We start from the raw sequence: 27,165 nt of genomic DNA, 5'->3' as shown, positions 1-27,165 counted from the left end.
TTATGCCCTCCCATCCCAGCAGAATGGGGAGGAGACTCAGGAAAAGCCCCAAGGATTGAGAACAATATTTTAATAATTTGAACCAAGTAAAAGATGACAATGCTAATTATAATCGTAATTTTAATTTTTAATGTTATAAAACCTATGAAAGATTTGTGATGCACAATAAGTGCCCATTACAACTGGTGCCCAATCTGTCCCCAAGCAGTGATTGGTGCTTCCAGCCAACTCCCCCCAGTTTATACATAGGTCATGACAGTCTATTGTATAGAATAAACATTTGGCCAGTTCAGGACAGTTGTCCTGACAATGCTAACTCCTGGCTTCTTGTGCAGCTCCTCCCTGACACAGCATGAGCCACTTAACAATCTTTGGCTTGGTGCTAAGCACTGCTCAGCAGCAACCAAAACTTCAGTGTGTTATCAGCATAATTCTTGCACTAAATCCAAAGTACAGCTCTGTACCAGCTACTATGAAGAAAAATAACTCTATCCTGGCCAAAATCAGGACAAAATATTATAAAGAGAGCAGTGATTAGTCTCAGAGGAAACAGTTTTCTTAGTCAAAGTCTTTTCTTACAAAACAGAGCTGGTCCTGGAGCAGCAGATGCAGAGAACTGTTTCTAGGACTGTCTTCCCTACTCACTGTGGGTCCTGTATACAACACATTGGCTATCCCCAAAGATCAAAGTAAATATGTACTGGAGAAGGTTTGATCCAGCTTGGAGCAATTATCTATCTACACTGAATCCAATTGGTAGCTTGGAGTGTGGGTGGAATAGGGTCATGTTCACCAGCATCTGTCTGCTGCTCCTTAGTATGACCATCTCTGACATGGGAATTGCATCACCAGCAAACTTCAGCCTACAGTGCTGAACCCTATAGGAAAAAGAATCCTCTCAGCTCTTATAATGCACCATTATTGTAAAAGGTATAGCTGGTGTTAGCTCATGATGCCATAGAAACTCCTGTTTGAAGCAACAAATCCCCATTTATTAGATGTGCGTGTCAAATGAGAAACCTTCTGTGGTCTCTAGTCCTATACTTAGGACAGTGTGTACCTGCCTCCTGCCTGTAAGAGGTTTGGGAGCCATGGTCTGGTTTATGCTGTGGTGGTAGCTTGGGCCTGTGGCTTCTCAAGCCATTTTCTCTGTTCCTGTGTGGTCCTCTCCCAGTATGAGCCAGCTGGCTTCTGGTACTGGTACTTGGGCAAGTAACCCGGGTAGGTTGATGGACAGCTTATGTGGCTGCTCTCCATCCAGACCTGCTTTTGGCCCTTGTGAATAAAGGGGTACAGATGGAAGTTTATGGTTATTTTGTGGTTGGTTTTTTAGGGTTTTGTTGGTTGGGGGTTTTTTTTTGGTTTAGAGGTTGGGTTTTTTTCTCTTTCCAGGAGTGTTTGGGACCTTGACATTCTATTTTATTTCATCTAAGGTGTTCAGATTAGGGCAGCCAATGTAGTACCTTTTTGATCGTGTTCCAAAATCCTATTTCCATGACCAGCTGTTGCAGGTAGCATTGCCAAATCATCAGACGCCATTACTAATAGGATACTAATTTTGGAGCTAGCTTTTCTCCTGGAATTACTGCCAGTATAAGCACAACCTCTCACCTCTCGTCACCACAGATGTATGACTGTCACAACACTGACTTTATAAAGCAATCTGGGAAATAGCAGATTTGTTGCTATCGTATTTTGAATCCCCATCTTACCAGCTTTTCAATACAGGACCCATGAGTTCAAAGTGCTTGGGGAACCTCCTGAGGATAACACTGAATACAGACTACTTTGAAGACAAATACTTATCTTTTTTTGTTGTTGGTAAGTTGATGTAGAAGAACTCAATGAGAGAATTACACATGGTGAAATGTTTAAAATTATCTGAGATGCTTCTATGCTAGAATTGCCTGAATTATTCTACTATTATAGTGCTTAGTAAGTTGGATCTCATTGTAAGTGAACTGTTACCTTGATTTCTGTGTAACCACGACTTGTTTTTTGATAACTTAGCCATGACTTAGCAAACTTCACCAGACTTGATTTTGTTATCTTTGGGCTGAAATTGAAATGCACATGGTAGTTTCTAGGCGTGTTAAAGCTGGTGGATTCTCTTTGTGATAAGAATGTTTTTTAGTAATAGTACATACTGTTCTGAAAATTCACTAGCTGAAGATGGCACAACATTATTTTTGCACTAGTGGCTTCAGCTTGGTGGAGGCATATACTTAATGAAGTTTAAGAAAAAATAGCTGGGCCTTCTAGCTATGGACTCAGTAGTCAACAAGTGGTACATTTCTGTGAAAAGCATCACAGAATGTCCTGGAAGGGCGCAGTGATAATACTTTTGGCATATAAACACCTGCTTTAAGATTATATGTATAAATGTAAATTTGTCCTTGAAAAAGTTCTCCATGCCATCCATTTTTCTAGGAGTGGTTTTGTGTCAAAACCCACTTACAATGTGTTCTTTGCTCAAAGATCATCACTCAAACACTCTTATGCCAGAGCAGGTTTCTCGAGGAGCTAGCAGAGCAGGAGTTGTACTTGTTAGTAGAGTTCTTTGCTATCCATTTGCCTGCAGATCAGTCTGGCACAGCCTGGGAGCTGGAGGAGGCCATGGCAGCACAGTGTGGGTATATGGTAACTTACACCTCCTGGAGGAGCATTCAGCTCCGTGCTTCTGCACTGAGCTGCCACTCTCACTTAGAGGTAAGTCTGTTACAGGCACTTTGACTACAGTGCTCTTGTACACTGATTTTATGTGAGAAATTACTGAGTTATTAATGGACATTAACTAAGGTGTCATAATGTGTTGAGTATCTGTTAGCAGAGAATAATAATTTTCTTCAAATGTATCCAGAGGTCTGTGAATATTCCCTGGTACTGCCATTTGGAGGGCCTACAGATGAACACATGAAATGTACAACATGTGCCCTTAAAGGACAACTATTTTCTTGTGGATTACAATAGGGACTTGCATCTGGCAGCTGTGTTGCACTCTGCCCTAACAATATTAAGTGCCTTGAAACACATCAAAGTAAAAACTAAAACTTTGGTTGCTGGCTCACTGCTACTATGTCAAAAAAAAACCACAAAATCAGCTATCTCTTAGGTTTGTTTGCTTTCTTACTCCAATTCTGGGGCTATGTAAAAGGAACAAACCTGCTACCCAAAGTATTTATGTTGTTGTGTAGCTATACACCTATGTGCATATATCTTGTGCAGTTAATGAATTTGAAAGTGATAATACTTCAGTATGGAGTTGCTCTTCTGTGCAGAGTCTAGTGGGTGTATTTTGTAATTTAATTTAAGGTCACAAGGCTAGGTGGTGCCCAGCTAGGGAAAAGCAGTCTAACAGGCAAATACTCCATTTGCCCATGCAGAAAGATGTGTTCACAATAACTATACAAATCAAAGCATCTCATGCTCCTGATATGAGCAATGCTACAACTCATCTGGAAAGTGCAAGTTGCCACTATGGTCCATGGAGTCCCAGAGAGATAATATGTGAAAATAACTACATGGAGGTAAGTACTTATGGAAAGTGCTAGAAGTAAAATGTTAGGTACTGCAAGATGCTCTCTTAGATTGTGTTTCCAATTAATATTCCTAGAATTTTGTCCACTTCAGACTGCCCCATCATGAGCAGCTTGTTAGTGAGTGTGCAGTATGCATCTTAAGTGATACATTTGTATTGATTGTATAGCTTATGTTAGCAGTAATAGCTCATAAAGCTGTGAAATCATATTTAAAAGGCTAAGCTTGTAGCTTGAACTCACTGGATGTTGCCCCAATAAATCTTATTTGAGACAACAGGGAATGTATACCGCCTGAAGGAAGTTTCCCTGCTGGGGAAGAATGCAGAAGGGGAAATGGACTCCTCTTGGAAGAGAATGTTGGAGTCATTAACAATCTCTCACCTTAAGTGGAAATAGAAAGTGGAGGATAGGTGGAAAATAAAAAGAAACTGAAATCAAGCAGACTATAGGTGAATCGCCAGGCATGGTGGCATCTCCATCTAGGAAATGCTGGGTTCCCTTGCAAAAGGCTTGTGGGGTGTTGAAGATAAGGACATAAGTGCTATCAGCAAACCTCTTACAGATGGCTTGTCCCCTCAGGTTTCTGTCAGGAGGGAGGTTCCACAGACTATAAAAGACCTTCTTCAAGATGAACCTCGAGACTGGAGTCTTGCATTTCCAGAAGTAAAACTACAGGTTTTCTTTCTAGCAAAAGCTAGTGCTACCTCTGGCACGACCATCCTTCTTTTCTTTAACCATGCAATACTTTCATAAAGTACTTAAGCAGCAATAACAGAACTTCTGTATCAAGGGTTTTTAGCATATTTTTATAGATTAGACGTACAGACAACTGTAGGCTGTGTCTCCAAGGAAGAAATCAAGTCTCCCCCGGGCAAGAGGGGGAGACAAGTAAACAAAAAAAAATTCTCTAAAACCCCAAGGCCCAGAAAAAAGCTGTGAGGAGGCTTTTTTTCTTGGACTTTGTATGTGCAGAGTCTGCAACAGTGCAGTTAGTGCCATTAGTTATTATCTATTGCCCTTAATATGGAAAGTTTTCTCTATGTATGAGGTGTAGGAAGCTGGAGGGATTTCCCACTAGTAAAATTTAAAGTAAGACAACAAAACTGCTGGGCAACTCAACACAGTAAATCATTCAATGCAATAAGCCTGTTACTTTGAACATAATGTTTAACTATTGGTGAATTTCTCTGGGTAGGCAAAGGCAGAAGAAGCCTCAATATGGCAAATAGCATTTCATCAGCCAGAAGAAAAAAGGGCTCTGCTTGTGAGCAATGCTTGGAGTGCAGGCTATGGACTCAACACCACAGGCTCCAGGGTTCTGCTGCGAGTGCCATACACTGCTGCCCAAGTTCAGCTGGTTGAGGTTGGTGTGCTCCTTCTGGCCCAACAAGCTGCCAGGCTGTGCTGGTCTAACCAGATGCCTTCCTTACAGGATCAGGGGATTACCTTTTCTGTGCTGAGATCAAGTATCTTTTACAAATACCAATGGGTGATCCTGATGGTGGATACTGCTGTGGCATGTCCTGTAGGTAAGGAGTGTGGTACCATGATCTAATGCCAAAATGTACAGGGACAGACTCACAACTAGTGAGCTGACAGCTTTCATCTCTTGTCCCCAAGATGGTCTGGACTACACAAACAAAACAATCACCTGGACTGTTCCAAAGTATATTCCACCACTCTCTGCTGGAATGACTGGCTTTAAGGATGTGCTTGTAGAAGCTGGTGTGGATCTACAAAAACTCTCTGCCAAGAAAATGGCTTCCAGGAAATATGTGTTATTGAATGAGTTAAAAGCAATTACAATGAAGATTCCAATAGGTGCAGAAGGTGGTTATTACAAGGTTGGTGACTTCTGTTAGGTGCCATGCAAGCAATATTCTGGGATGTTTGTTTTCTGATGAGGAATAGTTCTTAATCTTGTGCCTTTTAAATGAAAGATGGGAGTGTGGGAGTGAGGGAGAACAAAGTATTTGTTAAAACCTCCAGAAGCCCTGACCGAAGATAGCATTTGTAATCGCCACTTTATGAAGAATTTCTTTTCTTGAAAGCGCAGGTAGACAGAATCCTACACAGAACTATTGGTTCATTATTTACTCGGGTTAACACAGAGCTTTCACCTATTAGTCCTTATGTTATACTCCTCAGAGATGGTTCTAACTGGATTGTAAAGCATGCATGGGTTCTGTTGTATTTTACACAGACCACTTAAGAGAATGGGAATAACCTATTAGTCCAGCAGACCATGTGCTCTTGGGATGTTGGGACTACACATCTAAATCTAACTGCTTGGGGTGAACTGAGTCCTGGAAAAATGTAGCAACTGAACTTCTGGTGAGGTTGCATAAGCAACCCTATTCACTGTGAAACAGTCCCCTGATGCTTTGAATCTTGGCTAGTGGGAGGTCACTTTCCAAAGGAAGTCTTCTGAATATTCTGAGATAATCTAAACAGGGATTCAAGAGTCCAGGATTCCTGAACAAAAAAGGCAATTGGTTGGGCTGTAGGTTTAGCTGACCTTGAGATGCTCCAACATAACTTTAATGCAAAATCAAGCCAAACTAAAGGGTACTGATTTGAATTCTAGACTTCTGTGAGCAATGGACAGCCTGGGGTAAAATACATCATCAACCTGTTCTTGGAACACCAGTGGGAAGACAACAAATGGGGACTAACCAAACATACTATCATCAAGGAAATAGAAACACCATTTGAACAAGTGGAAGTTGCTATAACCAGTAGTAAGTAGCTGAGTATTTAATTTACCAAAGGTTTTGGTACTGTTAAGAGCTTAATGATATTTTTTTCCTTTTCAGATTTACATCTGAGTGCAGGGCTAATGAATGTTACAGTGGGAACATTCCTCCCAGATGCTGAGCTTGTGAACTTAACCATTGAAGGGGTTGTTGTGGCTGTACCCGAAGCTGTTCAGCATGGCTACTTAATACACAGGACCAGATATGCTAATGAAAGCAAAGCATATGTAATTCAAGTTCCACTTGATGCAACAAGTGTTAAAAAAGAGGTGTGTACTAAACTGCAGCATCCCATGGTATAGAAATTGATATCACTTGGTGATTTTTCATGTCTAAATGTGACTTTTCTAGTACATGAGAGAGGACATGAGAGCATACACCCTGAATGTCACACTCACATTCATCACCTATCCATCAAGTGAGACCTTTGTTGTCCCAGTAACTGCACTGTTGGCTGTGAAAGATGCAGGTAAACTTTGTGGAACCTGAGTGAAAGGGCACCAACCTGGCTGTGAGCTGGGCTGATTTCAGCAGGGATCCTCCCAGTAATCCCAGGGAGCTGTTCAGCCAGGGATACTGCCAGTCCCAGGGAGCTGCACTAAACTGATGGCAGCTGGCTGACTCTTGGCTGTTTTGCAGTACTGCCCAGTGCAAGAGGGGTTTGTGATGGGAGGAACCTTCATCTCGTTATCACTCGTGGGAATGTGGACCAAAACTGGCTACCTTTCATCTCAGACTGGCACCTGACCCAAGAGGCTGCACAGAAGTACAACTACATTCTGAGGGACAATGGCACTCACCTGACAATCTCTGTCCCTTTCCTTTCTCCCCATGTGAGCTATGAGGTAAGGCTGCCAACATGTAGCAACTGAAAGACGTTCTAGCTATGAGATGCTGTATATTCTTGAATGCAAAATAGAACTTCTATTTGAGACAGTCTTCAAAGGTGTAATGGAGGATTATTTTATGCCCTTGTAAGAGAACTTTAATTCTTAGTTAATGTTGGCAGAAATAGGCAAGGAGAAAAAAAGAAACACATTCTGCATTTACTTTATGGCTGAGCATCTTTAAGGATAACTATATATGCAATGGAATTTGTATTGCATTATTTTGAAAAACAACTGAAAAAGCTTACTGTATGAGTTTCTGGATTAAAAACATCCTGTTTAAGCACATCCTGTGGATTTGACTTTGCTCAAGTACCATTATCTTTGGCTTGTGATAACCTGTCCCCTTAGTTTTTAAATGCTTTAGTTGAACAGTGTATCTTTATTCTCTTGTTTAATCTGTGATTGTCATCTCTAGGGCTTTCATACCTCTGAAATAAAGGCTACATTCTACTTAACCTTGAAGGATGACATCACCTTGGCTCGGAGGAGAGATTTCTCAGTTTCCTGCATATTTTCACCTTCAGAGCTAATACGTAATAGCATGTTGGGGATTACCTGTTAATGCTATTTGAGTTGCAAAACTAAGCCATGCAGTCTGAAATGTTTCTAGGTTTTAGAGTTGTGTGGAACTGTTTGCTTGTCAGATTTCCTACCAGTTAATATGCCACAAGGCAAGTCAAATTAAACATTGGAATGGCTATCCTGCCTAGTACAGGAACAGGGGACAGAAGTGGGAAAGTCCACTTCCCCAGACACCTCCAAAATCAATAAGCTTTTTTTAAAGGGTTTTTGTGGTTGTTTTGAGAGTTGAATGAGGTGGTGCATTTTGGTGGAATGTGGGGACAATCAGCATATAAAATAGTCATTCTAAAGGTGCTAGAACCCTAGCTACTAAGAGTTTTAACAACTCATCAGTATTAAATGTATTGAATATCTTGGCTAGAAAAATCCTTTTGAAGTGTGTGAGAGCTCCTTGTGAGCTGCTAAAAGAACTTGCCAGCAAATCCATTCAGAATATCTTTGTTAGGCTACAAAAGGAGGTTGAATCCTGATTTGTGTGAAAATGTATATTTCTCTTTCAGAGTGCCTGCCCAATGGCACCATGATTATTACTGCAATCAAACTGGTAGGTGGTGAAGACCTGGACATTTCTCTGCTTGTCTTGAGGGACAGACAGTGCAAACCCAGTCTAGTGACAGAGACGACTGCAACCTTCAAGTTCAATGTGAACACTTGTGGAACAAGTAGGAAGGTAAGGACTCAGTCACATCAAGTTTACTCTGCATTGGGGTAGGGTTATTTATTGCCAGACCTGGCAAAAGTTCAGCAGTGATCTCAAGCTGCGTGGACATCACAGCTGAAACCAGTACAGTAGTACATCTATACTCTTTCTAAGCTTACTTAATTCAGTTGAGCAGAATTTCTTATTGAGTAAAAGTGCTTTTTCAAGGTCAGAGGTACCTTCTGAAATTTGACTTCAGTTTAATACCTCTGAATTGTTTCATGGTGGGCTTGAATGGGAGTTTATGCTGGTCAGATATACTTGTACACCTTGCAGAAGCTCTTTGGGTATTGCTAATGACTACATGGCCAAAGACTAGAGTGGCTGCTATTCCTACCACCAAATACTGTACAAATAGAAAACAAACAAAATAACAAATAATCAGAACATGCCTAAATTCAGACCATCATAAATGCAGCTTGTTTCTGCATTCTTGCATTTCATTCTACCACTGATTCAGTAAATAAGTACAGCTGTTCTTGGGACCATGCACTTCCTTTCTAGGGTGTTCTGTCATATTCAAGCTAATAAGCTTTCTTCTTCACTATAGCATAGCTGTCACCTATGGTCAGCTTTAGTTCAGTGTGCATTGAGCTGTTGGCTGGTAATTTCTGCCTATTTCTGAATATACTCTGCTCAATGCAATCTGGCAGTCAAGCAGAGGGGTGCAGATACTGTGCCAGACACAAATCAGACTCTAATGTGACTGTCCTGTTTGTAATGATGTGCATCTTTCAGTTCAACAGCACAACTGTGGCATATGAGAACGAGGTACTCTATCTCAGACCTGGCAATGATATACCCATATACCAGTAAGTGTCATTCCCTAATGAAAGGTTGTATGTGTTATTTTGGCTGTAAAAAAAATCTAATTCTAAACCTTTTCTCTCAGACTGAAATTTCTCTGCTTTTATGCAGTCGAACAGACTGCTGATGTTCGATATGAATCTAAGAAGAACCCACCGCCCAGTATTCAGCCAGGGTCTGGCTGTCTCGCTCTCTCATTGAAGCTTTTCAAAGGTAACATCTAGGATTAGACTCTATAAAATCACTGAATGGCTGAGGCCACAAGGGACCTTATATTAATCTTACTCATCCACTCTGCTCAAGCAGGGCAGTTTAGAAAATGTTCCCCAACAAGGCCTCTAACAGGAGTTTTCTCTTCCAAAATGCAACATAAACTGTCAAATATCTGTAGTGGAACAGACTTAGGGTTGCTGACACATGTATGGTTTTCCTTCTTTATCTGGGCACGATGCAAGCTTTGTATAACAAATGTGATGCCAGCTTTTCTCTCCTGTGAACTCATGAATTGTTGCTAAACAGGTTCAGCAACTCACTGCAATGGTTGTAACCTGTGTCAAAGATGCAATACTGCTTTAAAGTGGTACCTATGCCAGCAGAAAGGGTTAAATGAAGTCTGAACCAAACATTCACAATGACTGGAATGACTATTATGATTTTTTTTTAATTGATTTTCCCTTCTCCCTACCTTTTGAGACAATTTTGAATAAAAATCTTAATGGCTTGTTACAGAAGGAGTGTTTAATTTCTGGATCCTCGGAGCCAGGGAATATATTTGAGATTTTTGCTTTCATTGCTGATCTTGCTTTCTTGCCAGTCTATCAATTCTTGGCATTTGTATGCTGTCCCAAGTTTTAGTATTATTGCTCCAGAGAAAAAGGTAAAAGAGTAGAAAAAAGAGTGAAGCAGAAAGTTTGTGAATACTTAATCCATAAAAAAGAAGCTCCTAATATCAATACTCTCTTGCAGAGAAATCCTATTCAGAGCCCTACCAGGAATCAGAATATCCTGTGGTAAAGCATTTGAGGGAGGCTCTGTATTTTGAAGTTGAACTGCTCCAGCCTAAAGATGCAAGACTGCACCTAAATTTGGGTGACTGTTGGGCTACCAACTCCCAAAGCCATGACAGCCTTCCCCAGTGGCACATCCTTGTACACGGGTGAGGAAGGCTTCCCTCCTCTGTTTGATAACTGCTCAGCACAAAGCGAGCTTTGGAAAAGAGGCAGAGGTGAAGTGGCAGAGATCATCTTGGAGGCAATTGCTGCTAATTTGTGGGGCATATGTTGGTGTCAGCAGAGTGGCTGTGCCTTCTGGGGGCAGCAGGCCATGTGAGTGGCCAGAAGTGCTTCTAGCCCACAGTTCTGTCTGGAAAGAAAGAGCAAGAAGTGACCCTGAATGTGGCCAAAAGCAGAGATCATGAATGGGGAGATACTATTCATTCCCCCATGGCCCAAGGAAAACAAAGGGAAGCTTGGCTGTATTTCATCTCTTTGCTGTGTTTGAAGATCTGGTTGAAAGTTTAAATCAAATATATTTTCTCTCACTTTCCCAAACAGGTGTGAAAACAACAAAGATTCCTACAGAACTGTTTTCCACAAAGTTAATTACAGCCTCAGAGTAAAATTTCCTCAGCACCTCAAGAGATTTGAAGTGAGGATGTTCACCTTTGTCCAGGGCACATCTCTGTTCCAAGAGCAGGTCAGACGTCTCTGTTCTGTCATGAGCTGTTGGCAGTGCCAACAGGTGAGCCCAGGATGCACCAGGGTGGGCATGCAGCCAATGCTGTGTAAGGGCTCAGCTGGCCAGTGCTGCCTGGGGCTACTGGACACCTCCTTGAAGGCATAATGCCCTGGGAGGAGTGAATAAAGGCCATCCACTTTTCTTCAGTTCACAGAACAAAATTAGTCTTATTCAGGTTGGAACAGACCCCCAAGATTCTCAAGTTCAGTCTTTGATGACCGTCATGCCCACTAAATAATACTGTGAAGTGCCACATCTACTCATTTTTTGAGCACTTCCAGGTATAGTGACTCCATCACTTTCCTTGGGAGGCTGTTACAATGCTTTGTCACTTTTTCAGTGAAAAAATCTTACTTAATACCCAACCTGAACTGCTCCTAGTGTAATTTGAGGCCATTTTCCCCTTGTCCTGTCACTAGCTGCCTGGGAGAGGAGGCCACCCCGCAACTTGACACCTTCCTATCCTTTGGGATTGGTATATATTGGATTCCAAATAAGACTTCCCTAAATAATCTAAATGTTCTTGTCTTATAGTTGTATTTCCACTGCAGTGTGGTGATCTGCAACACTAAGCAACACCCTTTAGATGCCTTTTGTCCAAGGAGATGCAATCCTGAGAAACACAGATTTGGTAAGAAAACAGGCATGGCTCAAGTCTCTCCTGTGTTTTTGCTCAGCAATTTGGTATGTGCTCTCACTAATCATGCCAGGTTGCAGACTTCTAGTCCTAGATTATGCTGTACAGGGAATTAAAAGCTGAAATGTCTTGCAGCCGACAGTGCACATCCACATGGGCAAGTGTCATCTGGACCAGTGCTTGTTAGGAAGAAAAACAATAAGTAGAGGTTGGTGTCAGTCTTAAATTACACTACTGGAACACCAAGTGTGCTGCTGCAAGGTAACAGATTTGTGTGTATGTCTCTTCTCTCTGCAGGTGAGTGCACCAAATTCTGACAGACTAAACAAGAACTACATTTTATGAAGTTGCAGTTAGGTGGACAGCACAGCCTGCTGTCCAGATTCACAAGTAAAATTGTTTCTGTGGTATCTGCTGGGAAAATCGATTATCAGAGTCTATGTTCCTCTACAGCATTAAACTCATAGTTTTTGTGCGTTCATCTGACCTAGTCTGCTCAGCTAACGTGTCTGAAACTTGTGTTGCTTTGCAGTTGGAAGCATCTGTTTTGGAGTAGGGGAGGAAGATGGCAACAAGTATGAACTTAATTGTAAATCACTTCAAGCTTTTTTTAAACTTCTCTATGAACAAAGAACGCAGAGAGCTGAATGTCAGTGAAAGAATGTGGGTTTTTTTGGAGTAAGATGGGATGAACATCCTTGATCGTGTAGTGGCTGTTGTCAGGAAGGCTGTAAACTGTGATTCTTGCAGGAGGTTGTGGCTCTGCAATGTCAAGTTGCCTTCCCTAGCTGGGTCAAATCACTCACAGGTAACATCAGTGACTGCTTAGCTGAGTATCCTCACTAAGGATTAGCTGAGGAAAAAAAAAATTAGCAAAGACTTGTGATAGTAATAATGACAGTCCATTGACTCTATCTGGAAAGTGTTAAGGATTTTTCCGTACTAGAGAATGTGATGCTTAGGGGCTCCTGTCAGATTTTCCTTTGTGTGTTTTGTTTTGGTTTTTTTAATGAGTAAAAAATTTCTTGGTTTCTTCTTTGCATCTGAACAGTGGTGTGAAGAGTTTGGATTCAATATTGCATTTTCCTGTTCCAATGAAAGCTACTGCTTAGCATGGATCTTGACCCCTTAGGGGTAAATACACAATAATGGATGTCTGCTTTTTAACTTTAGATTAAAGAGAATTATACAATAGAAATTTCTGGGAAAGCTAACTTGAGAAAGAACATGTTTTCTGACTCTATTAGCACTTTGTAGGACAGCATGGAGTAGAAAACAAATCTCTGTTGCTACCCGTACAGAGACCCCACTAAACAGTTTGTGCTGTAATTGCAGCTCATGTAAGTTTTGTTTGTTTTCTACTTGCCTGCTAAGCACATCTGTAGTAGATATCTTACTGTCATTCCTGGAAAAATCTGTGTGGGCTTTGTGATGAGAAATATATCAAGATTGTTTTCCAGTAGAGAAAGCTATTGTGATGGATTCATTTTGCTACCCTTGTTGTAGGTGAATACTAAAGCCATGGGGCTGTGATATGGAGGAATATCAACATGGGAATAGCAGGAAAATGCAGAACAGATAAGCCTGACAGCAGATTTGATGAGTCAGTGACTTGGTGCCCAGTGCTTTTTCCCTGTGTTAGCCCACTGGTCTGGGGAGTGAGTAATGCTCAATCTGCAGGCAAAATCCATTAAGAAATCAAGGGAGACACCTCTACTGTGCTGCCAGGGTTTTGCACCTAAGAGAACACAGCCACAGGAGCTTTATGTGGTGTGGTGACTTCCCCTGTGTCTTATATGGTGCTGATGGTCTCCCCAAGACATGAGACTGTTAAGCAGTATTTTCTCCAGCTGAGTGAGTGACAATCTTCATCTGCCTTCACCAGCACAGCACAGGCTGCCTTGAGGAGCCTGAGCCACCTTCTTTCTTATATTTGTGTGGGGGAAGAGTGCAACATTTAGAGACAGAGAAGAGAACGAAGCCTGCAGTTGGGCAGCCCATTTCAGTACTGTTAACTCTGTCTTGGTTATGGCTTCCTGGGTTTTCAGGTTTTGTTCTTCAAACCAAGACTCAAGGACATCATCAGGCATAGAAATCTAGTAATTACAATCTTGTATAAGACACATTCATTTATTTCCATAAGCTTAGCCAACACCTTGATATGCTTTATCTGTTGATGAGCTTTTAAGAGTTGTAGGAAAGCAGGCTTATGCCCAGGTACACTGTGGTGCTACTCTTCAGCTCTTCTAAAAGCATTGTTTAGTGCCATTTTGAAGGATGAGTGATGTAAAGAATCATCTTCTCTATTAACCTTTCTGATATGTGGGAAAATTCAAGGACATTTCCCTCCATGGCTGAACAAGGATTTATATAAAGCTTCTTGTCAGATGTTCCAACAGCCTGTGAGATATACAAAATCCATTTGAATATCAGTAAGATCATTTAAAGACATGACACTAGTACTCTCTACCTCAGAGGTGTCTGTTTATACTAAAATTCAGGAGCTGCCTTCCTGATTATATATATAAAAAAGAAAAAAAAAAAATCTTCAAGTGTTTTATCAACACCTCTTTGCCTTTTAAGTGGATATTTTATGACCACATGCTTTTCCCCTGGTATTTGGGGTGTTATTTTTATATCCCTGTTAACACAAGTTGAAAGCAGATCAATCTTCTTTGTTTATGCTTAACGTCTTCTGCAATTTCAACAGGTGAATGACAAAAGTGTAAGGGAAAAGAGAAGTCTGGTGTGATTTGTTTTTATAGGAAAATAGGAACAATAACAGAAATGTATTGCAGATAGCTATTTCCATTTCAAGTAAATGTTGATAAATCACTGCTAATAAGTAACCTCATATCTGGCCAATGTTAGGCAGAAATCTCATTTTCTATAATCTGTATACAATGACAGCCTGTATTTTAGAACTGTACTGTTTTGGTGACTGAAAGTAGCAAAAACTTATTAATATTGAAAAACTAAGAAAACTGACATCTACTTTTTGGCACAATTAATTTTCTCTCCCTGGCATATTCCTTTGCTTTTTTTTTTACATGCCAAACTCTTCAGTAAATGCTATGCACCTCTGTCCAGAGGAAAACATGTTCTGACAATGCTCTAATGATTTGGAAAGCTTAAGAAAGTCTAAGTCTTGGCTTCTGCCACAAATCTATTTGAGATTTTAGCCACTTCTATATAATTTCTTCTTTTATTTGTGCCTGTGAGCCTAGAAACACCTAAACACAGTATTAACTAGAATGCTGGAAGAGCATGTTCTTGGAGACAAATGCTTTAAAGCATAAATAAGGTGAGTCTTTCTCCTCATCGTGACATCAAGTACTGTAAGAGTGTAAGCCTAGGCTGGTGTTGGTGTATAAAGAACCAAAAAGTCAGGGAAGGGGCTCAGAAGAATCCAGATTCTATAGCTCATCAGAAACAGCTTTATTGGGATCTGTGAATTATCTTTCATGTTTCCTGCCTGTTCAAGGCAGTAAGATGATTTGTAGTTGCATGCCAGATAAGTTGGGAACAAAAGTGAGTCACTGGGCCCTTAGAAGCTAGGGGTGTATTTATGTTTCTGTGGAGTATTTTTTAGCTACTGCTAGGCAGAGCTAGAAGGGTAGCTCCTGGCTTCCCTAGTTGGAGGGGATATGGCAGTTCCCAGAGAAGCAGCTCTCCCGAGGAACTGGCTGAAGCCCATTTGCAGGAGGTTTTCTTTGTCCCAAGCACACCTATGTGCAGCCCAAATGTGTCACCATAAAACCTCTTGGCACCTACATGGTGCTCCTCAGCATAGAATTTCAAAGCCCTGTGTGTGTGCGGGCGGCCCCAGGCTTGCCTCTGCTTTGGGGGGTGGGGGGTGAGCTCTGTGGATTACAGAGCTGGGGTTTGCCTAGGGAGCTTCTTCCACATGTGAGTCTGTAACCACTGGGGAATATTCTCTCCAAGGTACTTTTTCTTGTCCTCAAGACGTGATTTGACCTCCTTGCCCCGCTCAGGGTCTATGTCTAGGTATTGCTGCTGCTGGCAGACAACACTGCTGCATCCCTGGTACCGAGTAGGTGGAGAAGCTCCTGGATTCAGGTGGAAAGCCTGCCCTGCTGAGTGAGGCTGTACAAGCCTCCTGAATCCTGGGCTAATGCCCTGCCTGCAAGGCCTCCTGCTTTGCATTGCTGTGCCTCCTGCTAAATAGAGCAGTTATGTTATCCTTCCAGGTGCCCCAGAAGGGTCCCTGAGGTAGAAAATGAACCCAGAGTATTTTGTCATATTGCTGGTACCAGCAACTGCTCCCTCCAGCAGCACCAAAGGAGTTAACTGGTATAAAATCCATTCTATGTAGCTGCCTGTTCTGCCCTGACTTTTTCTTGCCTGATAAAAGGTTTGGGATGGATGTGAGGCTCTTTTCCCTGGCTTCTGAAACTTTTAGCACTCTGTGGTTATACCTGGTCCCCCCCTCAGCAATTCCCAGAGAGGAGGCAGGGGCACAACTCCCAGCATGAAGAACAGCTCAGGACACAGCTGGTGGGCTCCAGTAGTCTCACCTGATTTGGTGCCTCTTGCTCATTTTTCTTGTCCTCAGCCTGCTTCTGCACTGTTTGCCTCTGGCTCAGTGAAAAGTGTGTCTTTTAAAGTATGGAAATACTTGTTTAAAATGCAGAAAAATGTATTTATGTGGTAATCTGTGATAATTTGATGGTAATCCCCTCATCAGTAAACTGAGAGTGAACAACTGATAGTTAAATCAAATTGCAAGGCCTTCTGTATCTCAAGGCTTCTCCTGAGGTTCTAAAATCAATTTCAACTAATTAATTTCTGTAGATGATCTTCTAATGTACTTTACCTGTTTTCTCTTTAGCATTTGAGGACTGTTCTACTGTCCTTTCATTTTTTATGGCTAAGATCACTTAAGAAGTATGATTTCATGTACCTGAGAAGATTGAATACAGTAAAAAATTATATTTTAGTGGTGATGGTTTCTTCTTTAGGATCCACATTCTGCTCTCCAAATTAGTAAGGAATTTCAACGACCTGCTACCCTGCAAAAGGGTGAGCTCTTGGGGACAGAAGAGTTAATTGTATAGGACTAACCCCAGTTCCCTCTCCTGTATGTTTTCAGCATGCTTAAATCTATCAGAGTATAATTAACTTCTTCAGTCATGGCCTTTCAGCTATTTTAGCTTTACTTCCATGTATATTTTTTAACATAGTGTGTTGAGAGAAGGTGCTTGTATGTGTGAGACATTCTCTACTTCTGTGACTTGTGCAACTTTTTCAGGCTGAGGTTCAAATTTTTTCCTTTCTACAGATTATTGTGGTGTTGTGTTAGAATTAAACAGTTTTATGGGCCTTACACTTCTGAAAGTTATAACCATAAGTGGGGAATCTCTTGATCTCTTTCATGTCACTTGGATATCCTAAACTCCTGGGCCTAAAGGAAAAAGATGAACCTGAACTGTATTCAATTTTATTGAGACTAAATTTTATTGAGTAAAATCCAACATTTAACAGCTGCAGGCCTCATGCCATATTGTACTGTGATTGTTTTCTCTGGATCAGTGAAATTTGTGTGTCAAGGGGAAGAATTACAAAAGATGGGGCTTATAGAGATGTTTCATGTTAGGCAGAGCAAGAATTTATTTCTTTCTGAAGGGGAGGAACAAATTTGACATATCCTGGGAAACCTCAGCCGTGGGCAGACACTACACCTACTTCTTCCTTCTATTCCACACCTAAGTTGGTCCCACCATCCCCACAGGTGAAAGGAGAGATCCCCTGAGAGGGGTCAAACAAATTAAATTGTGCATGAACAGAACCTATTCCAATAAACCATCTGCATTGTGGCTGTGGGCTTTGGCCCCACAGTGGCACAGGGTGTGATTTAGGGCAGCTCCTTCCCCAGGGTCAGCTTATGCAGCCCTGTCCTGCTGGAGCCTGGGGCACTGGGAGTACACACAGCCAAGGTCTGGCTCACTGATACAAAGGCAGTACCACGTTCTTCTGAGACTCACAGCCTTGCCTCATGGGTTACCTAGAGCTGTTGTTCCACCTTGGACTTGCAAGGAGAGGAACTCCTTGGGCATATAAAAAGTTGCAGTTCAGCTACTTCAGGCATTTACCTCCCCATTTCACTGGGCTGGTGGGAAATGCTGACTGAGCCACTTCTCCAAAGTGCAGGGTACCTCCTCCTGGGCCTTCCTCCATACAGCATCACCCAGCTTTGTGAGCAGCAGCTTTCTGAGGCCATTAGTTAGTCTTTGTTTGCAAATGGGTGAACTGAGGCAGCAATGCTAGATGAGCAGCCAAGGTCATGAATAAAATAACAATTAAAGCAGACCCTTTTAAGTCCTCTTTTCTCTGCTTTAACTGTGACCCTATAGGCTTCAATAGGTGGAGAACGTAGTCTCTACCTGTAGTTTCAGTTGTAGAACATTTAAAGGATGAGGTTAGAAGTCTTCCCACAAATAGGCCTTTGAGAAAGAATGTGGGATCAGGCTTTCAGTTATGGCTCTGTGCAAGGTCCCACTGGTATAATGCAGTTTCAATCCTTTGCAAAATATTCAGACTGACTTTCCCTATGTGGCAAATCTGTTGAAATCTGGATAAGCTGCACAGATTTATACTGAGGAATGCTCTCCTGACATCAGTGTTGCCACCTCATATTTCTAATTTGACAATTTTATAGGGCTTTAAAAAAATTACTTATACTCTTGCTGAAACATTAAAGCCTGTAACAAATCTAACATGGTTTAGTTACAAACTGAAGCATATGGGATATCTGAGTGGCAGTAGTACCTGCATAAATTTGAGGGTAGTTGCTTTTTTTGTGATAGTACTGCATGCTACTTGAGAAGAGCACTGAATCAGCTTAGGCTGATCCTTGGAGGAAAAATGTACAAAGATAATTGTAATTCCTTCTAAACAAACAGAGGGAAAGAAAAAAAATGGAATTAATTTTAGCTTTCTGGTTCTCTGCTACTGGATTTAGTCACAAATCTAAACCATCTGCCCCACAGAGACATGCTGATCTGTGGAGAGACAAACCTGTTACCTTCCAGCTGCTCTGCTCTCTATGCTTTACATCTCCCCCAGCAGAAAAAATTAATATGACTTCATTAGCTCCCTACAACTGGGGTTTGCCCCTCTCTGGCTTGTTTCATAGGCCAAGTCTTATAACTCAGTCAGGCAAGGAGATTTACAGAGCAGCACATACTTTCAGGGCTGTGGTGCCCATCAGTTGAAAGTCAAAGTTATTAAAGATTAAAACTACATCCCCAGTTTGTTTTTGTTTTATTTTTCCTCTTTTGTGTGTATGTGTTACAGGACTGTGGCTGTAGAAAACAGCTGATCTTTTATCAGCTTTTAATAAAATGACATGATTACCAGAGTCCTCCTAGCTCTCAGTACACCTTGAGACTAGAACTTCACATCTTTGTGACACTGGAAACAGTTTATTTCATGTCAGAGTAAGATATCTCAATCTAATCTTATTTGTTTAAGGAATTTGATGTAAAAGTCTTCCATCTTTTATTGGCATTGAATAAGGGATTTTTTACACATTAAATACAGAAAAAATATATACTTCTGTATATATTAATAAAGAAGTGAGGACTTAGCAGTTTATCTATACAAAATGTCAGTTTGCTTATATTTCATTTTCAATATTTAGCAGTCATCACTGGATTTTACTTATCTATCACCCAGATTTATAATACAGGATACAGACTATGGCAGATTGATTTGCTTACATGCAAAGATGTTCTCACTATTATTTAGTTACTTGATTTTTAGGTACAGTGGACAGGTGGATAAATGGACAATACATGAACTAAATACATGTTCTTCCTCATCCTATAATTAAAGTGCCTACAAATCAATAATACACTTAGTATTCTTATGAAGCTGTTGTCATTTTTAAAAATTCAGTTTAACACCTATGGATTTACTATTGTCCTAAAAAAAACAAGCTCAGTATGTAAATCCTAGGAAGATCAGCTGGCTTTTTTTTGTTTTACTTTTGTATCAGCCTAGATTTAATATTTCTCAAAAGCTTATTAAAACAAAACAAATAATAATAATAAAAAAAGGTAAATAGCAAGACTTCAGTCTCAGCAGGCTGCAGCTCAGGTTTTCAGGCAGTCCTACATCACCTTCCAGCACTGCCTTCCCGGTGGAGCGGCGGTTCCCGGCGGGGCAGAAACTTGGCTGTGTTGTTTGCGCAGACGCCGAGGGCCGGGGCGGGCGCTGCCGGGCCCTAGGCGCGCTTGCCGCTGTCGAGGAGCTCGGTCAGCTCGCCGATGTACTTGATGGTGTACTTGAGGGTCTGTATTTTGGTGAGGGGCTGGCCGCGCTGGCTGTAGACGGGGGGCAGGTAGTTGCGCAGCGTGTGCAGCGCGTCCGCCAGCGTCCTCATGCGCAGCTTCTCCCGCTCGCTGGCCTTCCTGCGGCGCTGCGCCGACATCCGCGCCTTGGGCCCGCGGGCCGGGCCGGGCCCGCGGCCGGCCGGCAGCTCGGCCAGCGCCAGCGCGCCGAGCGGCGCCTCGGCCGCCGGGCAGGGCGGCGAGCAGCACGGCTCCAGCGCCGGCGACAGCGGGCGCAGCTCGAGAGGCCCGGCGGAGCCCTTCCAGTCCCAGGGCGCCAAGCAGGCGGCGTGCTCCGAAGCCAGAGCGTCTTCCATGTGCATCAGCGCCTCGTGCAGCTTGTCCATGCCGGAGGAGCGCTCGGGAGGAGCGGTGCCCTCGGGCCAGCAGCAAAGGCTGGAGCCGCCGGCTGCCGAGGCCTTTTTATGATGGAGGGAGGAAAGTGACGGAGTGGGAACACGGGCCCGGTGCGAGGAGTTCAAAGGAGCGCCAGAAGTGCTAAGATGGAAAATGAACTCCTGATGTGCTAGTTTCTTCTCAGTGATAATTATCAACCTTCAGCTAAAAAGCCTTTAAGCTAACAGGCAACAGCAAGAAAGAGAGAAAAAAAGATTATCTTCTCGCAACTAAACCGATTAAGGCTGCGCATCATCCTGAGCATTGTGCTAGGGGGAAAAGTGCCGGGAGAGGAAAAAGAAAATTAACCATCTTACAAAACAATTTACAGATCTAGAATTTATTGGTTGCTAACACAGACCCTATATTTAAGCCATCGAGCCCTGGTTTATGGGTAACTGAAGCTGATGGCACTACAGCACTGAAGATGTGGCCCATGCTGGCTGCTGCTGGGCTAGTCTCTTTTCTGCATGTTAATTGTGAAAGTCAAAGATGGTTTGTTTGGATTTTTGTGTGTTACGGCTCTCTGGATTTTTCCTCTCATGAGATTGCAACTCACGAGAAACCAATCACTTCGGTTTTCAATATGAGAAAGGAGGAAAGAACTTCAATACATTCCCCTGCAGTTTGTAGCTTTATGTGCTATTTTAATACATGACTGGGAAATCAAAAAGGAAATCTGTAATTCTAAACAAGGCCAAAATCCCATTAAAAAATAGAAAAATGTAATTAAAAAGAAAGGTCTAAGAAGCAAAATATACAGTGTATAAACGTTGGGTCCAGACAAATATTTTCTATGGAAATTTAATTCAAAGTAATATACAGGTTATATATGTCCTAGAGGAGAGCAGAAGCTACTTCTGTAAAATTTTCTACCTCTAGGAATCTGTTTTTCTGGCAAAAAAAAAGCCCTTTTCCAGCCCCAGTTCAATGCAACAGTGGTTATATGTTACAAAGTTCAAGTGAAAATGTATAACTTATAAATTAATATCATTAATAACAAGCACTTTTCATCTCTAGGCTTCAGTAATGCTTACAGTGATGATTAATGTTCTCTATTACTCTGGGGAAATGGCTAAGTGGAGGCAAGGAGGAACTTTCCCTAAATCACACAGCAAAGCATTAAGAGAACCAGGAAAACTCCTGAGCTCTGCAGCTGTTGAGCAGTTTGGCTGCCAGCCATGACTTTGTGTTGGCACATAATGGAAGCAAAATGTAAGATATAATGAAAAGAAGGGGAGAAATAGCATCAACCTGGAGGAAAAATAAAAGTAGGATTTATTTTAGTTTCCTTCTGTGATGATCTCTGTGTGCTCCATAATCCACTCCAAACAAAGGCAGGGAATGCCTCAGAATTGCACACAGCCAAAGGATGCTGAGGTTTTCTGGAACATGCCACTTCTTTCTGTGAAATCCTCACTACAACCACACAGAAAAAACCCAAGCCAATACTCAGCATAGTCACTCAGAAGGCTTTTGTGAGTTTTTGTGACTTGGGTATCAAAACATTAGGAGGCATTTTATGGTTTAAGACTTACTGGGTTTATCCTGAGATGAATAAGAAAGTACCAAAAAGTGAAAGACTTTTGCATTTCAACCAAAGCTGCGAAAGTTTGACTATCATGACATCTACCCCATACAAGAGCTCAGGGCACTGCTCCCACAGACAGGATTGCTTTGTGTTTTATGGTTACCTTACCATATTCTGAGCTGTTCTCTGGTCCTTCTTTAAGGAAAATCAGATTAAACAGTCCTAAGAAGCACAGAGGTGCTAAAACTGCTAAAAACTAAAATTAAGACAAGATGACGTATTTTTTGTGACTTCAGTGATCTGAATGGTTTCATTAAGTACCCAGACAACGGCCACAATGTCACAAGTTAGACACAAAGTCTAATTCTGCATAATTAGGGAACTTGTTCTATCCCTCTCTTTTTCCTCCCTGTGTTTGTGTTTATAGTGTCTTTTCCGCTTGATAGGGCCCCTGCTCTTTTTTAATGTCTTTTTTTTTCCTCTAAACACAGCAATTAAAAGACTGCAAATACAGAAATATAAGGAGGGGGAGGTGAAAAAGGAGGTACTTTTGTCAGGATGTAAAAAGGAAAAGAAGCTTCCTAATATATGTATGTATACATGTCTACATGTACATAATATATACATATGGAATATATAAATATATTAAAAATACACATAGTATATATATAGGCTGTTCTGTACAGCAGTTTCATTTTGGAACCAAATAGCAATTTAATGCAGTCAAATTTAGAAGCAAAAACTTCAACTAAGTCACTTGTTTGCTGACTATAAATATTGTATTAATTTATGGGTAAATCACAGAAAGTGTCGCTCAGACACCAAGGGGGGGAAAGGATTTGTGAACATACAAGATTTTGTACAGATTTTTGCTGTGAATGAGAGATTAACACATTCTGATTTAATCTCTGTGTTCTTATTATATTGGGATTCAGAAGAGATTAGGCAGGGAAGAGGAATTCAAAGTATAGCAATAGCTATTTATTTTCTTATATTTTATGAGTAAATGTCTAGAGCAACCAAGGCAGGCTTATGAGAGTGTGGAGATGTTGCATGTGGTTGCATGAAAATCACTGGATCTTGTAAGCTTATGCTTTTGTGAACTGTTAACACAAGCAAGAAGAATGTACAGGCTTTTCTATATTAATAGATATTATGAGGCTAATGCCTTGCAGTTGTAGTGCATCCTTTTTTATGGCCATGGTGCTCCCTGACACTTTTATCTTGGGCATGCCTATTTATGTCCCAAAGGCTGCCTGGCTGTGGTCCAGCAGAGGCCACCGAGGGCACAGGGGTGAGCAAAGGGTTTCCCCAGCCTAAAGCAAGTGTTGCCTCAGCACGTCTTCAGAGCCAAAGAAGCGGCTGTGCCCTGTTTGCCCTGCTGGTGGAGATGCAGACAGAGGTTCTGTTTGGAAAACTAGCCACCCATATCTGGCCACAGCCCCCAGCTTCCCGAAAAAGACTCAAATGAAGCGTGCCTCAGTTTTGGCTGAATTGGGAAGCGTTGTAAACCTCTCCGTGATCCTGGTGTGACCCACAGCCTGCGCAAGTCAGCAGAGTCTCGTGGCATGTAGCTGCTCTTGGATTAATTCGTTTTGGACAGTGCTACATTTGCACCCACAAGAATGAGAATTCTCACTTAGGAGATTATCTTGCAAAATATTTAAGAAAATTATAACGTGCAAAAATCAATAGGAATGGTAGAACAGTTCTCAGTGTTATAAATAACGCTTTAAAAAGTATCATACAGAGGAAGGTAAGTCTACAGGCTGGATACCTGATTTATTTTTCTAAACCCTATGGCAACTGGATGGTCTCATTGAAGTACTAAGAAAGTCTAGTATTTCAGGTGGCCCCTTCCTAGACAGTAAATACACAGAAAAAGGAAAAGTTTTGCAATCTTTATTTTGTTCTGCCTCCTCCAAATTTTAAGAATTTCCTTTTTGTCCATTAATGTCAAAACATTGAAGGAAAGTGAGATACTAGGCTGACAACACCAATGAAATGTGAATTGACAAAAAATGATAAGGCATTTTCTTCTTGACTGGTAGTTTTCATTTCAATAATCTGTTCTGCAGTACAAAGGCTAATGTCTCAAACTTCATCTCCTTTAAAATGAAATGTTCCTTGCTCATATTTTTTAATTCATCACAGGAACATGGGTGCATGGAAGAGGCAAAAAAATTTTCTATTTAAAAAACCCAAACCACCCACAGTATAGAAAATTTCTAGAGCTTCAGGTTTTACATTTAAATTAAGAAGTCCAGATAATATGGCATGATTATGTATGGTATAAAAAAAAAAAGAATTTTTGTGTACAGCAATTTACAACTGATTTTTTTTTTTTTTTTTTTTTCTGTATTAGAGTGCATTTCCACCATGCTGTAATTTTGGTAGGAGAAACAGACAGTGAGTAAAAAACTCACTGGTACCAACGCACTGGTATAGTGGCTAGGAAGAAAGCAGGCTGAAACTGAGTAAACATGGATAAATGTGTTTAAATAACACTAATCTCATCACAGTCAGGACAGAAGTCTAGGCTTATTTTTCACAAGAAGCAGATCATACTAACGTCATTGTAGAGCACTTAGATGATACAGTCTTATCTTGCAGTTTGTGAGGTAAAAAAAAAAATACATCTCCCAAAAGCTTTTAAAGTTACTTCACCTCCTCTTTTACAAACAGTTCCCCAAGTATTGGCTGCAAGGCCGCCCGCTCGCTGTGGATGTGTCTGTGGCCTTCCTGCACAGGGAGTCAATCACCACATATAAAATGTGGGGCAAGCAGCTGCAGGTCTCACTAACTTCAGCAGACGCAGCAGGTGTTCAACACTTCTGAAAAACAGTGTTGAACACCTCTGTTTACATCCAAGCTGGCAATAAAGGAAGGAAAGGATCCACCACATTTGTTTTCCAGACTCATATTAGCCACCAGACAACGCTTCTCTCCTTTTTAAGGCTTTGCCTCATTTTGGATAGAATTCTTTTTTTTTTTTAGAACTTTTAGACCTTGAAGCTTCCTTCCTACTTGTAGAAGAAGGTTTAATCTGGGTCCAACCTCAACTGAAACAAATAAGGCTTCTGAATAAGCAAGCTGGTCAACAAATCCATATATTTGGGGGTTTTTTGAGGTCAGTATGCTGAAGAATGCAGATGCATAGTCACTTACAGTTTCTAGAGAGAAAAAAGGCAGTAAGAGAACAAGGACCAATTCTTAGTCCAGGCCTATAAGAGGGAGGTCAAAACCTTTATTATAGTCAATGAAAATAATGTGTAAATTAGATGTCTAATTGTTATTAGACAACTAAACCACCTTTGGTCAAGCAAATCTATGGCTAGCACAAAATAAACTGTTGTTATTAATTTGTAGTAAGATTGGAAATAGTCTAGTTCTAATGATGTTTAAAAAATCCTGCCATAAACATGTAGAATTTTTAATGTTCTCAAGGGTGCAACTCCAAAATACCCAAACTGAACCCTGCTCATGGAGAAGAAACAGTCAAATGAGTATCACTGATTTCTCCAGGGCTGGCAGGATCAGGACTTATCTATTTGCTTTACATCCTCAAATGTAAGTATTTGATCCTCCAAATAGTGTCAGTCCCCATCGACTGACAAGTGACATCAGCTCCGCAATTCATTTAAAACATCTGATCTCCAAGCAACTGGCTTCCCAGATGAAAAGCCCTACGTGTGGAATTTACACCTACCCACCTTTTAAGTAGAGAGTTTATTACCTAGTGGTTTTCAGCTGATATTTAGGAATGTCTTTTTAATACCCCTGTTAACAGAAGTTGAAAGGAGGTTCGACTATGTGGTTGGTCTTTAATGTCCACTGGCTACTTCAGCCACAAGCTGGGGGAGGAAGGAGAGACTAATAAGATTAATTTTGATCAGAAATGAGAAGTAACAGCTATTATCAAAATAACAGAAGCTGTTTCTGCAGGAAAACTCTGTTAGCACTTAGTGCAGCTAATTATGTCAGCTTTCACATTTAGTTTTAAAAACTGTTGTCTGCTGTGATGGAGTGGATATATCTCTGTTTTTCATGGGAGAGGTGGAGGGTGACCTGTTGCAAGTATTTCAAGATCAGCTATACCTCTTTTCCTACCCAAAATCATACATTAATATTTAATAAATTGTGAAGTACAATATATTTTGTCCCCAAGTGATTCTTCTACTGTCCCATGAACAGTGGGATGATTGCCTTTGCCATGTGTAACAGTGGTTTCACAGACCTTAATAAAAATATAGGTGCTGGAAGAGCACCTAAGGGTTTGTACTCCTGCTTTCCTGCTATTAAAATGGGCTTTCATGCATTCATTTTGCAACGTAATGAATTTTCCAAAAGAAGGTAAATATTACAAAAAATTCCAATAGCCAGGAAAATTGCTTTGGAAGCTCAGTTGTGATTGTCGTTGAGTGCAGAGCTGAAGCTGTGTGTTTATGAAGGGAGCTATTTTTCAATTTCTGTGATTACATTTCAGCTCAGGCTGTTTCTTTTTGTCCACTGAACCTCCTCATCAGTATCTGCTCATTTCTTCCTTCCCCACATCTTAGCAGTGATGTGCAGAATTGCTGTGTGCTGCTAACAGAAACCATGTTTCATCTCCATGCTAAATGAAGTTATGCTCTGGGCAAAGTCTCAGAGCAGTTAAATAATTATAAAATGGATCAATAGTCTGGATAAGAGACAACACACAAGTGTCAGATTACAGATTTTATTTAGCATTTACATATTTCACATTCTGAAGTAAAATGCTGTGTGTCTGAGCACCTTTCAGGACATGTGGTTAGCCTTGGGTAAGGACCATTGATTTCAAACTGCAATCATAGATTTCTTGGCAAGTTGCTAAATCTTAATTTTAGTCACATTCAATCCCACCAAAAAACCCCCAAGTCTGTCATTCAGGCTATTGATGAATCTGAATGGGATGTTAATTTGGGGATTTTTTTTTTTTTTTTTTTTTTTTGCATTTACTCAGATGCTTCCATGAATTTTGCCTACCAAATTAAACTCAGTCTCAGAAGAGTCCCATTAATACATTTGAGTAAAATTGTTCACATTTTTTGTAGGCAATGCTGCATATGCAGAAGTTTCCAAATGGAATTGAAGTGTGGGTAGTGTTTAATGTCTTGGAGAGGGACTGGAGAAAATTACCTGGGAGCAGCCTTGGGATGTGCAAAGAAAAGGCAAATCCCTGTGCTGGGATTTGCAGCACGAAATCCCATGCAGC

At 41.1% G+C, this 27,165-nt stretch overlaps 2 protein-coding genes across 2 annotated transcripts; one reads left to right on the top strand and one right to left on the bottom strand.

Moving 5' to 3' along the window:
• The first annotated feature begins 1,733 nt into the window (after positions 1-1,733).
• LOC110467988 (uncharacterized) lies at positions 1,734-14,366 on the top strand. The gene is made up of 19 exons (XM_077781770.1): positions 1,734-1,821; positions 2,582-2,709; positions 3,384-3,527; positions 4,119-4,202; positions 4,735-4,902; positions 4,972-5,068; positions 5,160-5,383; positions 6,127-6,280; positions 6,356-6,564; positions 6,647-6,764; positions 6,935-7,140; positions 7,601-7,718; positions 8,268-8,437; positions 9,206-9,279; positions 9,360-9,487; positions 10,241-10,430; positions 10,828-10,969; positions 11,546-11,642; positions 14,359-14,366. The coding sequence occupies exons 1-19, from the start codon at positions 1,734-1,736 to the stop codon at positions 14,364-14,366; spliced, it is 2,547 nt and encodes an 848-aa protein (XP_077637896.1).
• A 5,530-nt stretch (positions 14,367-19,896) lies between these two features.
• MSGN1 (mesogenin 1) lies at positions 19,897-20,349 on the bottom strand. Its single transcript, XM_021525453.3, has one exon. It carries the CDS (start codon positions 20,347-20,349, stop codon positions 19,897-19,899), a length of 453 nt encoding a protein of 150 aa, XP_021381128.1.
• Positions 20,350-27,165: the final 6,816 nt, after the last annotated feature.

This window comes from Lonchura striata, chromosome 3, assembly GCF_046129695.1.
Source record: "Lonchura striata isolate bLonStr1 chromosome 3, bLonStr1.mat, whole genome shotgun sequence".
NCBI lineage: Eukaryota > Metazoa > Chordata > Aves > Passeriformes > Estrildidae > Lonchura > Lonchura striata.
This window is presented reverse-complemented; position numbering and strand designations above follow the sequence as displayed.

Bases quoted from the DNA above. Each gene is read 5' to 3' on its own strand.
- MSGN1 (XM_021525453.3), bottom strand. From the start codon at position 20,349: ATGGACAAGCTGCACGAGGCGCTGATGCACATGGAAGACGCTCTGGCT.
- LOC110467988 (XM_077781770.1), top strand. From the start codon at position 1,734: ATGAGTTCAAAGTGCTTGGGGAACCTCCTGAGGATAACACTGAATACA. The intron at 4,903-4,971 runs GTTGGTGTGCTC...CCTTCCTTACAG, and splicing joins CCCAAGTTCAGCTGGTTGAG to GATCAGGGGATTACCTTTTC. The intron at 6,565-6,646 runs GTGTGTACTAAA...TGACTTTTCTAG, and splicing joins CAACAAGTGTTAAAAAAGAG to TACATGAGAGAGGACATGAG.